Raw genomic sequence first — 15826 nt, 5'->3', positions numbered from 1 at the left:
ACCTTTCTTTGAGTTTGGTTGCTGTGTTTAAGCAAGAAGACATAGAGAGGGTTTTATTTGGAGGGGGACATGAAAGCAGAACAGGAAGTGAGGAACAAGGGAAGTAGGTGAAAACATAAAGCACAGAAAAAAAATTCTCAGTGGCCTTTCATGAGGAAGCAAGCGCCCCGTGAGTGAGAGGAGCTGGGTGCTGCAGCAAAGCAACGCAACCCCGGCAGAGCAGCTAGTCGCATGTTGCCGGATAACGTTTTGCAAGACAGGAAACGAGAGAAGCAGAGAGACAGAACCAGTGAAGGCACTGACTACTTTGTCACCCTTAGCACTCACAAGAGTCTCCAAGATAGCAGTAAATCAGAGGGGAAACTGGTGAGGTCTCCTATGAAGGCATTTGAATTCTAATTTTGTTTGATGCATCCTTGAGAGGAGAGACAAAACTTGATTAACACACCCTAGAAATCTAAAAATGGGCACAGAGGAGAAAGATTTAGAGCCTTCAGCTCAACAACCACCAAAGGAACAGGGATCACCAGAGAAGGAAAAGGAATCTTCTGTGGAGCCTCCCCAAGGACAAACATCTGAGACCAGTGACCCCCTCAACACCTACAAGTGGCATACCGGCTCCAAGGGAGCACTCAATGAGGTAAAAGAAGACGGAGAAGGAGGAGCAGCTTCTTCCACATCTACAATCGATAAGATTCAGAAGGCCTCCACCAACAAATGGAGCAAGATGCAAAACTGGCGCAAGGCCCTGAGCGAGGACCCTGGAGACAAACATTCACCCAGTGGGAGAGGTGGAGAGGGAGCCAAGCCAGATAAAGGCGCCAGAAAGAACCCCTTCAGAAGGGCCCTGTCCGAGCCTCCCGGGTCACTGTTTGCAGCCCTGTCCCCTTCCTCTAGCTCTGCCAGCTCAGCTCATGCAGCGTCATCGTCAGCTGCTGCAGAGACCTCAGGGGTCTCCTCCACAGACCCCTCACAGAAAGGAGGCGGAGGGGCGCTCCTAAAAAAGTACCTGAGGAGTGTGTCCCAGAAGCTCAAAAGGCCCAGGCTGCAGAGTCGGAACAGCACCCCAACATTACTGCAAGGTAACACCACCTAATCTGAAAGTATAGTCAAACTATATTAACTTCATGTTTGAGATTAGCACAATAGTCTGAATGATACAGCTTGATGTGTTCAATACATCAATTTGACATCATTTTATCTGTTCAAAATGTACCTTAAAGGGAGATTTGGTGGACAAATATGCTGCTTTGTGCAACTTATGTATATATTTATTATTGGAAATCAATTACCAACACAAAACAATGACAGATATTGTCCAGAAACCCTCACAGGTACTGCATTTAACATTAAACAATATGCTCCAATCATAAAATGGCAAACTGCAGCCCAACAGGCAACAACAGCTGTCAGTGTGTCAGTGTGCTGACTTGACTATGACTTGCTCCAAACTGCATGTGATTATCATAAAGTGGGCATGTCTGTAAAGGGGAGACTCGTGGGTACCCATAGAACCCATTTACATTCACTGATCTGGAGGTCAGAGGTCAAGGGACCCCTTAGAAAATGGACATGCCAGTTTTTCGCGTTATTTAGCCTCCTTCTCGACAAGCTAGCATGACATGGTTGGTACTGATGGATTCCTTAGGTTTTCTAGTTTCACATGATGGCATAGTATCTTACTATAGTATCTTCTCTCTAGCTTTAAAACCCGCTACAACCTCTGAAAGATCGATTGCGCGTTATTATCGCATTAACTTTGACAGCCCTAATTCAATCATGATTTCCTTTTACTGTATGGATCATTCAGTGACACACTTACAGTAGGTGGAGTACATGTGACTTTCTTCACAATGACACGTGATAAATGTGGGCTGTATCATTGTCGAGAGTATTTCAGCATCTAGTGCCATATTAGACAAACTCAGTAATAAAACACAGCCAAAGAGAAAAGCTGAGACACTTAAAATAAGACGACCTTAAGGGAGGAACTTAAAGAGAGAAAGGTATCAAAGTTAAAAGCACAAAAATAGAACTATATTTACAACACTAGTTGCATTTAATTAAAGGGTAAAATTCTGAGAAACTGGAACTTATTTGTCTACCAATAAAAGCTAAAGTGAGGTGTACATTCAAATTGGAGATGAGTGGAAAACTTACTTTGGAAATGTCCAATTAAAAACTTCAAAATTTCCAACAAAAGAGAGGTTCTCAGAAAAGCTGAAAAAAAAAATTAAAAACAGCCAGACATTACTGGGTTAAAACAACACTGAAGTACAACACAGTCTCACGGCAGTTTGTGAAATAGTCATGAAATTGAATCTATTTGATTCGTGTACATAGACATGAATTTCACCTTTTTTTTTCAATAACATATTTTTAGTGCGTTTTCCTACACATGTCAATTTCTGCTCCAGTCTTTCCAAATTAAAACTACTATTTAGGTTCATAGATCGACTTGGTTAGGCTTAGGCAACAAAACTACTTAGTTAGGTTTAGGAATAGATTGACTTGGTTAAGTTTAGGCAACAAACTGCTTAGTTAGTTATAGGAAAAGATCCTGGTTTGGGTTAAAATAACACCGGATGTGTCATAACTTAAGTATGGAAGTTACGTTACAAATAAATAAACTTTGACTTGTGGTTTCACCAACAACGGTCTGCTGGGGGAAAGACCTGTGTTTTTTTATCTGCTCATCCACCCTGACCTCCTCCCTACGCGCGGTGTTGGCCGCTGCTGACCATCACAAAACAAATGTGAAATTCGTATTTATTTACACAAATCTATACATTAAATTTCACAAACCGCTGTGCGACTGGGCTGGGGATTAGAACTCTTGTGATTTGTGATGGCATCTTAAACAACATTTACCAGCAGCTAAAGTTTATTTAGTTTACAGGGTTTTCCAACTACGTTGAGTGAAATCACACCTGAAAAGGGTCAAATCATAACAGAAGTTAACTCAAGACGCTTTTCATATAGAGGAGGTCTAGGCCGTGCTTTATAATCCGTCAACAATAGCTGTTTTTTAAACACAGCAATCGTTTGATTTATGATTTATGAAAGTGTTTATTTTATGCAGATGATCTGGCCATTTCCTCTTCAACTGAAAAATGCTTAAGCAGAACCCAGAGCCCTTCTTTATCAGTACTGTCAGACCCTCAAGGTGAACATGACAAAGACCAAAACCATCACTTTCCGAAACTGTTGAGGGATGACACAGAAGTCTAGCTGTAACTGAAGAGAAGCAAAACAATACCAATACTGAGCAAAATGTACAAACCACCCTCACAGGAAACTTCCGCTCTGCTGAGAAGGAACTCAAAGCTAAAGCAATACAGGCTTACGTTGTAGATCCTGAGAAGGGTATGGCTGAAAAAATGTCCTTCTTTATCTGTAATTTTAAACGGATTATTATCTATCTATCCTACATATCTCCTTTAGTATACTAGAAACACATTTACATTGATCATAGCTTTTATAGAAAGGTGAAGTCCCTCGCCTTCCGGTGGACCCCATGGGACCTTATTTCAGAAAAAATATGAACTGTAGTCAACGGCTAGAGGCAAATGTGTAAACAAAGCACAGAGAAGAAGAGAGAAGTTCAGATTACAACGCACACAGAGGGAGAGCCACTTCATTCTCTGCTCCAGTAGACATTACTCCACTATATATTTACATAGACAATAGTTGTTAGTGCTCTGGATATCGTATAGAGCACCTTTAAGCCAAACCATGAAAACATCATGCCAATTAACCTTATTGAAAAGAGAACATTTAAACCTTAAGTGTCATGCAAATACATATTGAAGGATGTGTACATCAAGAAAAAACTACAGAGGAACCACAGGATGTGCGCAGCTCATCCTGGTATGACATGAAAAGAGACCGATAGCATCTGTAACCCCGGCAACTTCACAAATGGGAGTGGCCAAGTGCTGTGGGAGATAAGCGCCATCATGCCATAATTACCAAAAAAAAAAAAAAAAAAGACAAGGGCCAGTGTGTGCCTTCAATTATGTTCCTGCAATATTCACATTTCATTTTACTATAGAGTTGGTTCTCTAGAAAATGATGTGTGAGAAATGATATGTGTTATTTATTCTACAGAATGTGTCTGGGATACTGTATGATTGTAATGTGTGGAAATACCACTTGCAATTGTTCATTGCAATTCTCTCTAAGCTGCGTAGTGCTGAATATCAATGTGTCTGTGTTTGTGTGTGCTCGTCTGTTTGTGTGGTAGATTTGGATGAGGTCGTACCCACTGAACTACCAAGACTACAATGGGCCCCACCTCAGGAGGTGCCCTTATGGGACATTAGCAACTGTATGCTTGAAGATGGACAAATTCTCATTTCTCCAGATGAAGAGGTACCAACACACACGTTCACTCACTAACTCCCTGTGGTTCACCAAAAGTTATTACACCTGTAGCAAACAGGAAGAATTGAATTAACAGAAAGGTAAAAGCACTACAGTTAAAATGACAAAATGTGTGTGTGTGTGTGTGTGTGTGTGTGTGTGTGTGTGTGTGTGTGTGTGTGTGTGTGTGTGTGTGTGTGTGTGCGTGCATGTGCGTCTGCGTGTGTGTCTTCCTCAGCCAACGTTGTGGACCCGAAATCGTGTCAGCAGCTGCCTGTCCAACCTCAGCATGCAGAACCTCGTAGATCTTGACACAGGTTAATACATTACCCACACACAACATAACATTCCTGCATTTTAAAATGCAGTGAGCACAGAGCCGAACCATAGGGAATTAAGACAAGTTTGATCAGCATAACAGCTACTGACATCACAGCAACACTTAGCATGATTCTGCAGACAGTCACAGAGGAAATGGCTGAATGTTTATTCGTGCGAGTGACTGTCAAATTACTTCCTCTACGTTTTTTGGGGAAGATATCATCTCGACTGGGCGTTCTAGCAGTCCAATGAAAGCTCGTAGTGAGAGAGAGGGCATACTCGCTATCTGCTTCCATTCAAGGTGTTTTGCTCAGAAGAAGCTGCACTGTGGATGTGACTGCTTCTGTATTGTTTTTGGCTGGTTGGCTCGGTGTCACCATCATTATGTTGATGAAGAGAGGAGGCCAACGTTAAAAGGACTGTTAAAAAGGCCAGCACTACTTGGGATCGAAGTAACAAGACTGTGGCACAACTGCGGACTAAATGATGGGATTTAGACGCTGGATTGTTTGTGGTGGGGCTTTCGGTAAGCAAAAAGAAGGGAAATCAGTCTGAATCTACATTTTAAACTTCTACATTCACATCTTAGACTTACTGATATCTTTACCTTATAACTGAAGAGTTAAAAAAGTGGCATTGAAGAAAGAAATCAGGGGCGGAATGTGATTTTCTAATTTCTTCCTCTGCAGAGCTTTAAATAGGATTAAAAAAATGTGTGCTAGCGAAGTATACACAATTAGTAAACTTACTTAGATAGCTGCAGGTCCTGCTGATTACCACATATCCTGTATGGTCTGATCTGAAAGTATTTGCTAATATTACAGCATTGACTAATGTTTTGAGAGTTTCGTCATTCTTCAGTGGAAGTGCAGAAATGAGTGCTGGAGCAGTGACGACTCTGTATTTTGAGAAAAGGGTTTGAACTCAAAGAGTGCCAATCAAACATCTGGTTTGGATATTTGAGGCTGGGAAAGAAATTATTCCGATTCAAAGCATCGACCACAAACCCTATATGGAAAGGAACTATATTTCTATGTGTATAATTAGTAAATTACCTTTGGTTAAACACGGTACCAAACATATTGAGAAAAAAAATAAAAATAACATTTTTTTAGGTCATTGTCAATATCAAAGTGTTGATTTCTTCCCAATACTCAGAATGTAGCCCTGACCACGTGGGGTCACCAGGTGGCCCTCGACCAAAGAACCAAGATGGCGGTGTGAGGGTGAGTGTTGTACAGATAACAATCTCTCTGCTACCCTTGTATTTCTTTTTGATGTAATACATAATTGCCCTGATACACCCTGCTTGCCTTCTTCGCCCTTAGGCACTGATCAAGCGACGTCTCGAGAACAGGGCCAAAAGGAATAGCAACTCCCAACTGAACCCTATAGGACTAAACAAAGGAAGCAGGTAATGTACACTGTACTGTGTGTGAAGGCAGAGACAGTGCAGTACATACAGTAAGTACTTGAACATTCCAACATTTAGGGGGCGGCTGTGGCTCAGAGGGTAGAGCAGGTTGTCCACCAATCGGAAGGTCGGTGGTTCGATCCCCGGCTGCTTCGGGTCACATGTCGATGTGTCCTTGAGCAAGACACTTAACCCCAAATTGCTCCCGGAGGCATAGCCATTGGTGTGTGAATGAGTATTTAGATTAAATCCTGATGGGCAAAGTTGGCACCTTAGTAGCCTCTGCCATCAGTGTATGAATGTGTGTGTGAATGGGTGAATACTGACATGTAGTGTAAAGCGCTTTGAGTGGTCGGAAGACTAGAAAAGCGCTATATAAGTCCAAGTCCATTTACCATTTACCATTTATTGTTGTGTTGGATCCAGGCCTGGATTTCATCATTTTAGGGGCAAGGCCACTTGGCCTTTGGCGTTGTCAATTTTTTCAGGGCACAAAAGCCAAATGCCAGGTCAGCAAGGCCATCAAATAAAACAATGAGTGACAAGCATGGAAATAATCAATTTAATTTAAGGGCTAGTATAACTATCAGTGAAATTACTGCCCTAGTTGACTCTGTACTTCAGCACATCAGATTTCTCATGAAACCTTGAATATGAGGTTTAGTTGCTGACATAATGTTTTGATTTACGGTTGTTTACATCAATATTGGGTTGACAGTGTAGTAACTGTTATCCCTGTCATTCCTCTTGCACTGTCTAACACTTGAGAGGGGCCATGTATAACAAGACAGCCACACTAACGTCTCTGTGAGGCTGAGCTAAATACTAATGTCAGCATGCTAACAGACTTACAATAACCATGCTGTTTAGCAGGTATCATGTTTACCATGTCAGTAGGCTACAACATCTGGGGAACATGTATAAAATATCATGGCAATCAATGTGACCTCTACGAGGTCCTCTATATACATACACATGTATATATATTCATGTAACCTTTCATAGTACCAGCAGTCTGTGAAAGTTCTACGTAGAGCTGGAGTCCCATGGGTGTAACAATCGGTAGTAAAAGGTATTTTTCCATTTTGAATGACTTTCTTTACTCTGAATATTTCTAAGGCACTATGGTTCCCGGGAGTCTGTGTCCATTCCGGTCAGTGCAGTGGGAAGTCTAGATCTGAGTGCAGACACCAGCACTGTCATCAGGCCAGTCCACAGCTCCATTTTGGGGGAGAAGTACTGCTTTGAGGTACACTTTGACTTTTACATTCTGTCTATGATACTCATTCAGGCTCCTCGAGGAGCATCATACTGTACAGTGCCCTTCATTGTGTCAAAAAAAATTAAACTTATATCCCTGTAAGGCTAATATGGTATTGTTGGTTTCAATGTGCTTATAGGTGATAAACTCCGAGAACACCCACTGCTTTGGCTGCTCCTCAGCTGCCGAACGTGACCGTTGGATTGAAGACCTGAGAAGGGCTGCCCAGCCCAACAAGGTAAGCCATTAGCCATTTGTTCCAAAAATGTGTCATGCAAAATTAAAATCCTAATAAAAAGAGCTAAATGCATCATTGTTCACAGGATAACATCGAGCGCACAGAGAACTCCCTGAGTCTGTGGGTAAATGAAGCTAAGGATCTGCTACCCAAACGGAGTTACTACTGCGAGGTACACCTGGACGGGACCCTGTTTGCCCGCACCAGCAGCCGCGCTGTTGGCAAGCCGCCTAACCGCTCCAGCCTGGCAGGGGACAATTCTACTGGGTCTTCAGGAGGCCTGGGGGCCAGTGGAGGTGTGGCTGGGGGGTGTCAGTTATTCTGGGGTGAATTCTTTGAGCTAGACAACCTGCCATGTGTCTCCCAAATCACCCTGCACCTATTCCGCGAAGAAGACCCCAAGAAAAAGCGTCACTCCCGAGACGAATCCAGCCTGCACCCACTGGGCAGTGTGGCCATGCCTTTAGCTGAGATCAAAGGGAGGACCTATCAGGAGAAGTGGTATCCCATTACTCCATACAAGGCCTCAGGCACAGCGGGGAACAAAGAACTACTAGGGCCACAGGCTTCACTCCGCATCAAGGCCCGTTTTCAGAATTTGCAAGTGCTGCCCATGGAGAAATACAAAGAGTTTGCTGAGTATGTGACGGTGGATTATGTGGAAATGTGCAGAAACCTGGAGCCACTTCTGAATGTGAAGGAGAAGGAAGAGCTGGCAGGAGCTCTGGTCCATGTACTGCAGAGCATTGGCAAGGCCAAGGTGGAGTCTCAAAGAAAATGCATATAAGCTAACTGCATCATAATCAGATTTTAAAAGAAACAACAAAAAGGAATAATCAGACATATGTTTTCTTATCTGAATGTGTATTCTTCAGGAGTTCCTCCTTGATCTGGGCAGTGCAGAGGTGGAGCGCCTTGGAGAGAAGGAGGCACTGATCTTCAGAGAGAACACATTGGCCACTAAAGCCATAGATGAATATATGAAGCTGGTTGGCCAGAAGTACCTCATTGTCACACTAGGTAGGGTAGTACTGGTAAATTGTAATTAGTGTTGGTTGGTGCTTTGTTTTTACCAAACTCTGTGCATTCTTTTTCACTGCAGGGGACTTTATCAGCCGTCTTTACGCCTCAGTGGAGAACTGTGAAGTTGATCCTCGTAAATGCCCTGCCTCTGAATTGTCAAACAACCAAAAGCACTTGATGGAAGCCTGTGAGGAGGTGGTGCAGAAGATTATTGAGTCCCATGGGTGAGAGAAGAGAACTCATCATAGAAAAAGACATGAAATAACACATATAAAATGTTAGGCAAGTAGTAGTGTTTGCATTGATAAAAAAAAGACCATTTCACAAAGCTCCTGCTTGATATGTTTCTTGCATTTAGACCCTTTCCTGAAGAGTTAAACAAGATCTTCTCCAGCTGGGTGGAGCTGTGTGAAGACCAGGGCAGACCAGAGATTGGCCAGCGTCTCATCTCTGCTTCCCTCTTCCTTCGATTCTTATGTCCTGCTATCCTCAGCCCTTCTCTTTTTGGTCTGACACAGCCTTACCCAGAGCCAAACACCCTGCGTACCCTCACCTTAACTGCCAAAGTCATCCAGAATCTGGCCAACTTCACCCTGTGAGTGGCTTTGTATCTGCTACAAAATCTAATGTCTACCTGAAATGACTCAAGTAAATGAAACATTTTGTTCTGATTCAGGTTTGGAGAGAAAGAGGAGTACATGCTCTTTATGAACGAATTCCTGCAGCAGCACTGGGATGGAATGAGGGGTTTCCTACAAACAGTGTCTAATCTTGACACAGAAATCCCAATGTCTTCCTTCGATGGCTATGTGGATCTGCCTCTTCGCTTGTCTGTGCTCCATGGCCTTCTGGTAGACATCATCTATCAGAAGGACCAGGTAGGACAGAAAACAAATGAGTCCAGTTTGGTATCTAGTTGTAAAGATGTTGCTGATGTTTGCATGTTCAGCTTGCCTTAATGGCATTTTTCTTATCCATACAAGGTATCAAGATACTGACCGCATGTTTAAAGAGTATACTAAATGGGGCCTAACATGCAGCTTGATTCTCCCTCAGGACACAATTGAAAAGCTGCACCCTCTGCCTTCGATTCTGAACCAGATAACAGAGTCACTGGGCCCTGAAGCACGACGGATCATAATTAACAGGTATGTTGAAGGCCTATATTTTATTTGACTTGTAAAAAACTTGTGATGTATTATGAACTTGAGGCTCTTTCTTGCAGCCAAATGGAACAAGACAAGCCAGAGTACGTTCCTCCTAAAGACTTGCGCAAGTACAGCCCTCACCAACCACACGTCCAGCAGCTTCCTGTGGACTCCAAAGGCCTACGAGATGGGTATGATAGTTGTATGTAATTGTATAGGTTCAGCCAATATTGGTTTTTAGGTGTCAATAAATACGAAGGCCCCTTAAGATTTGTATCAATGATCCATCCACTCATCCATTTCATTTCTGCCACTTATCCGGTATGGCTTGTGGTAGCCACAGTGCAGGTAGGCCAGACTTCCTTAGATGCTAGACTTCCAGCTACGTCCTCCAGGTCAGCCCATGATTCTTCTCTCCGATTGACCTGTCCAGAATACCTCCATAGGTAGTGTTAGGGAGACATCCTAATCAGATGCCTGAATAACCTTAACTGGTCCTTCTCAATGCTAAGGAGTCACTGTTCTATTTGAAGCTCATTCAGGATGTCTGAGCTGTTCACCCTATCCAGTCACATGTGTCCACAGCCTCATTCTTCAATACCCAGACCTCATCACCATGCATAGCGGTTGGAAGTAGATCAACTGATAATTAGGGTTGGTAATCTTGAGAAACTAGCAAGAGTACGCTAGATTTTTAAAATGATCCAACCGAAAAACCCAGTCCAGTGTTGCCAACTCTGATCCACTGAAAGTAGCTAGCAGCACTAGCTCCAAAAGTAGCTAAATCTAGCGAGAAAGTTGCCAAGTCAGCAACACTGACAGTCCATCAAGCTAGCAGCTGTGGAAGCAATGAGTGCACGGGCAGAGTGCATGCAAGCAGGCAGGCAGGCAGCAGGCAGGCAGGTAGACAGGAAGGTATTATTACAGTCCTGCAACAGCGATTACCAACCCTAGCTTTAAGGCCTCTTCAGACAGGCCAGTATAGCAATCACCTTGGACGCTAGTATGAGTGATTAACACTTTAAATGTTGGTGTTTTTCATCCCAAGCCATACCATTTAACATTTAGAATGCCATATGCACCATGTGCAAAAGAAGTACCAATTCATTATGTTTTACTACAAAAAGTCTTTTGTCATATTATCAGTAGACAACAGTGACTGGCTGGTATGGTTCTCAATTTACACATAGTGTACAATACAGAGATAGGATGGTTTAACCTGCTAAATGATTTTCCAAATGCCATCATTTGATGTATGGCACTTAAATAATAAATACATTCATTTATTCAACAGGGATGGCAGGACTCGGAGGAGTATGAGAGAGAGGAAGCCAGTTGCCAGAACTCAGAGTGCTCCACACAGACGTCCTGGTCAGGCAAAACATACGTTGAAGAGGCAGACAAGTTCTGAAACTCTGCCGACAGCTGACAATGAACAAGAGATGGAGACCAATCAACCACTTATCTCATCACCAAATACTGTGAGTAAAAAGAGGAACTGTTTTGGCTACTGAGCTCGACAGGTCATGTGCTCATGCCACTGCTATAAATACGTCACCTTTTTCTCATAGGCTATTTTGATATATTGCATTTTTAATCAACAGTATGTAGTATGACTTGTGATTAATTGGAAGGAATCAAGTAGACTATCTTTCCTCTTGTTTCAGAGCGCCAGTGTCAAACGTCCACATGCACCAGTTCCATGGATCAAGGTCAGCCACAACAGGGAGTCAATTGAGATGAAGACTGAGAACGAGCACTTCAACTTACTGGATAAGGTATGTCAAACCTGCTACCCACCAAACTTACATAATTCTGGCTGCATAGTGCAAGACATCATTATTACACTTCATTAAATGCACGGGGTGGGGAACCTGCTGGCCTGGGGGGCCTGGTGGGGCCTGGTGGGGCCTGGTGGGCTTGGGGGGCCTGGTGGGGCTGTTCTGTGTGGAGTTTGCATGTTGTGTGGGTTTTCTGTGGGTTTTCTGTGGGTGCTCCAAAAACATGCAGCTTAGGTGACTCTAAATTGCCTGTGGGTGTGAATGTGAGCGTGAATGTTGACAGCAGCGTGATTGACTGGCGACCTGTCCAGGGTGTACCCCGTCTCTTGCCCAATGTCAGCCAGGATCAGCTCCAGCCGCTGGGACCCTCTAATCTAAAGGATAAGCAGGTATAGCTAATGGAATGGGATTTCATATAATGTCAATTCATCATTCCAGCATGCTCAAGAGCTATCAGAGCTTCGTCTGGGGATAGAGCAGGTGACAGAACGTGAGCTGGACATGGCAAAGCGCCTGGAGGACTTCATTATCCAAAGTCAGGACCAGAATGCAATGCTGCAGGCTGAAGTGATCGAGCTCCGGGATCAGCTGGCTGTGCGAGACGAGCAGCTCGCCAGCGCCACCTTCAGGCAAGATAGTAGAGCTAAACAGTAATGCATATTCAAATGTATTCAGTTTTCAAGCTGAATATATTTAAGTTGCCTGCTTTTTTCTGTGTTTATTATGCATATGTGTATTCAGTCATATTGTATTCCACACTTTATAACTTGAATTAGTCTCGTAAAGATTAATGAAGCTGTTGATATTATAATTGCATTGGGTGTAGAAAGCTGCTTAGCTTAGCTTAGCTTAGTAGTAAGCTTACTGTTATTACTTATTTTCAGTAAATGATAAGATGTTTCCATATCAGTTGTTACTGAGGTCTTCCTGTCTATATGAGCATCTCTTCTATCTGTCACAGGCTGGGTGTGATTGAGGAGGAGAGGGAGGAAGATGAAAGGAAGCTGAGTGTTGCCATTGCAGCAGCCGAGCGAATGAACGTACTGGTAAGAAAGACAGAAAAAAGCCCTTTATCGAGAATCATACAACACTGTAGAGTAGCGTTTAGTTCATTACTATACACTGGCTAACTTGTAACTATTGAGTTTGACTGGCTCATTTTTGTAGCTTCAAGGTGAAAAGCATTCATTTCAAGTGTTTTGCAGCTGAATATTTGCACAATTTGTTTGATGTAATGCAAAGTTGGAGTCCTAAAATCAAAATTCAAATAATTTGTTAAATAGATAATGAGCTAATTTATCACTTCATGTTGTTATCGGTTCACATTCAATGCATCTTTTCCATAACACTAAGGTATTTACTATGGCCATATTGTGGGAGACACCCCTTCATTGACAGTATACAGCAGTTGCATACATGAGTGACCGGAAGAAAACACATTGATGGCTATTTTTCTTTGTGCTCACAGGAGGAGCAGTTTGCAGACCTGCTGAAGGACCTTCACCAGCTCAGTGAGGCCAACAACAGCATACAGCATCCCGAAAAGCCACACATCAACAGCAACTGAACTCTGACAGTAACACCATTTAGAGCTGCAGCATCACAGTGTTGTGTAAATACATACATACTGTAGAGTTCAAGTTGAAGTCACTGCCTGAAGTCATAGTTATGGTTTCCTGAACAGGTGTAAGTTTATTTTATGAACATATTTAGAATGCATGTGAGCGGGCAAATGCCGACTGTGGTGAACATGAAACCTGCAGGATTTGTCTGCATTTCAGCTTTTACTGTATCCCAGCTGCAGATGTGTTTGACTTGTAAACCTTTCTGATAAATAAAAGAGCTACAACTGAAGTGTCTCTCTCAGTACTTTCTCCAGTGGGTCTCTATGTGCAACAGTGGTGGAACATAACTAAGTATATCTACTCAGCTTCTTCACTCACATATAGTTTTGAGGTACTTGTGGAACTACTTTAACTGATAATTATCATTATAAGCTGCTTTACCTCTGCTCCATTCTACATTTCAGAAGGAAATACTGCCACTTTATACTTCACTCCATTTATTTGGCAGCTATAATTATTTAGCAAATCAAGATTTTACATGAAAACATATAATCAGCATCTATCAATCAATCTATCAATCTATCAATCTATCAATCTATCAATCTATCAATCTATCTATTTATCTATCTATCTATCTATCTATCTACAAGCTAAGTTATCTGCAGTGGTGGAATGTAACTATTTTTCACAGATTTGAACAATATGACAAGACAAGACAATGAACAATATAAAATGGGACCAGGATCAACAGACAGTGTAATAAAGTGACTGTGATTTCCTAACTCAAAAAAGTGGATTTAGTGTGAAGTTACTCTTTCATTAACATTTAGTTTTAGAAGATACTAAATCAAACTATGAGATACAGAAAATCAAAATTTCTTTAGTAAATTTCTAAATTTAATTTAGGCTTTAAAAGTCTATATACTTTTGACTTTTGACAAACCATTTTTTTTTATTTTCCATTCCTGACATGTTTTAATGTCAAATTCTGACAACAACAATAATAATAATAAAATATACAAGTTCAAAGAACAAAAACAGAAAACAAAGTGCCGGGGAATTCAGTTATAAAATTAAATTAAATTTTTTTTTTTTACATTATTTTTACAGACCTCTACATTTACATGACGGGAGATTTTGACCAATCACAGCTTATTTCAGAGAGAGAGAGTGTTCCTATTGGCTGTGCTCTGGCTGTTGGGTGGTGCTTGGTATTTCCTCAGCTGATCTCAACATGGCTGCTGGGTCACAAAAGTTCTAATTTTACAGCTAAACAGTACACTACAAGATGATTCTGAGAACATCTGAGGAGAGAAATAGGCATTACAGTAACAGAATATTGATTAATATTTGATCAGCGCTGCCTAGTTTGACCGTTTGATCGGAGTTTGTGAGTGATTGACAGCTGCTCAGAGACGGCAGCTGGATGACAGACTCAGCTCTGATTGCTTGTTTTCCTCCGGTCTGTGAAATCTTGCGGATGCCATTAGGGACACCGGAGGACACAGAGGAACATGATACTGTCAGGATATAGTGACCGTTTTATAAAGATAGCTTTTTTTAATCCTATTTTCTCTATATTTGCTCTATTTCCTCAAATGTTTTCAGAAACACATTTCAATGAACTGTTTTTGTGAAATAAGAGAAGAAAGTTTCCAAACGAGCCGCCATACTGTTTCCGGTTTGAAAGCTGGGAGCAGCAGCCCACGGAAGGAAAGCGTTTGTCCAATCAGGTGCCAAGTGTGCTGTTTCTAGTGGCAGCCCACCAAGTGTCCAATGCTGGGAAGCAGCGCGTGCCATCGTGATAAAAAATGCCCCAGTGGACATGTACCATCAGTCGAATCGCGCCGCCATGCTACCAGAATGAATTGCACGGCTGCTTACATAGACAATGAATGGGAAGCATGGAAAGGACGGAACCTGTGGACACGTACCATAATGGTACGTCGAGACCGAGCATTCCTCATTTGCATAAAGTTAAGGTCTAGTCTACTGAATCCAAATCACAGGCGTCTGATGCAACTCGCCACCTCTTGAAACTCCAGGGAATCTTTTAAAATAAACGTTGTTGATCCAAAATAAAGACAGATTCAGCAACAGCATGCATTATTTCTCGCCTCAAATGTTTCCAGAAACACATTTCGGTGAACTATTTTCATGATATAAGAGAAGAAAGTTTCCAAACGAGCCGCCATGTTGTTTCCGGTTTGAAAGCTGGGGGAAGCAGCCCACGAGGGAGAACGTCCGTCCAATCAGGAGCTGAGTGCCTTAACTGTGTCTATTAAGCTCTTTCGTGATGAGCCCATGGATGTATTAAGAGAGCTGGATCCAGTGTTGGAGGCGGGGCCCCATTCATTCCTATGAGAGTTGCTCAGTGGTTCATGAAGCCTAAATGGCTCGACTTCCGTCTGGAAAAACATGCGCAGTATCACATGAGTCGTTCACGGAATCCCAATGTCACGCCGTCGTCACGGCTTGCGCTCCGGCCTCGGTCTGTGTCTCACTCACATGAACGGAGGAAGAAATAACTCTGGATTCAGCTATTAGTGCATTTTACAACTTAAAAAACGTAATGTTTTAAATAAGGGCTATTAGAGTGTTCATACTGGGAAGTTGATTCACCTAAAAAAAAAAATGATCCTCAGAGTTACAGACGTCTCTTTCCCAATGTAAGTCTATGGGAATAAGTATTTTTGGGCCCAATGGCATC

At 42.3% G+C, this 15826-nt stretch overlaps 2 protein-coding genes across 9 annotated transcripts in view; one reads left to right on the top strand and one right to left on the bottom strand.

Annotated features, from left to right (window-relative positions):
- Positions 1 to 14904, bottom strand: part of LOC141765143 (endonuclease V-like) — a 202013-nt gene extending 187109 nt beyond the window's left edge. For all 6 annotated transcript variants that reach the window (XR_012593387.1, XR_012593388.1, XR_012593389.1 and 3 more), the window contains exon 1: positions 14900 to 14904. The gene's annotated coding sequence lies outside the window, so the exon portion shown is untranslated. The remainder of the gene's footprint in view (positions 1 to 14899) is intronic.
- rasal3 (RAS protein activator like 3) lies at positions 35 to 13405 on the top strand. Of its 3 annotated transcripts, XM_074631027.1 has the most exons (19): positions 35 to 1082; positions 4247 to 4374; positions 4604 to 4682; positions 5845 to 5912; positions 6015 to 6100; positions 7220 to 7349; positions 7501 to 7599; positions 7685 to 8359; positions 8475 to 8619; positions 8702 to 8846; positions 8981 to 9217; positions 9299 to 9500; positions 9679 to 9770; positions 9848 to 9961; positions 11065 to 11251; positions 11438 to 11548; positions 11990 to 12180; positions 12513 to 12597; positions 13020 to 13405. In XM_074631027.1, the coding sequence occupies exons 1-19, from the start codon at positions 464 to 466 to the stop codon at positions 13116 to 13118; spliced, it is 3492 nt and encodes a 1163-aa protein (XP_074487128.1). In that variant the 5' UTR covers positions 35 to 463; the 3' UTR covers positions 13119 to 13405. The 3 variants fall into 3 exon arrangements, with proteins under 3 accessions (XP_074487128.1, XP_074487129.1, XP_074487130.1); XM_074631028.1 differs by lacking the exon at positions 9848 to 9961 and having other exon boundaries at positions 59 to 1082; XM_074631029.1 differs by lacking the exons at positions 35 to 1082; positions 4247 to 4374; positions 4604 to 4682 and adding an exon at positions 4744 to 5212.
- Positions 14905 to 15826: the final 922 nt, after the last annotated feature.

This window comes from Sebastes fasciatus, chromosome 3, assembly GCF_043250625.1.
Source record: "Sebastes fasciatus isolate fSebFas1 chromosome 3, fSebFas1.pri, whole genome shotgun sequence".
Lineage (NCBI taxonomy): Eukaryota > Metazoa > Chordata > Actinopteri > Perciformes > Sebastidae > Sebastes > Sebastes fasciatus.
Note: the sequence above shows the minus strand (reverse complement) of the source record. Positions and strands in the feature narration are given on the sequence as shown.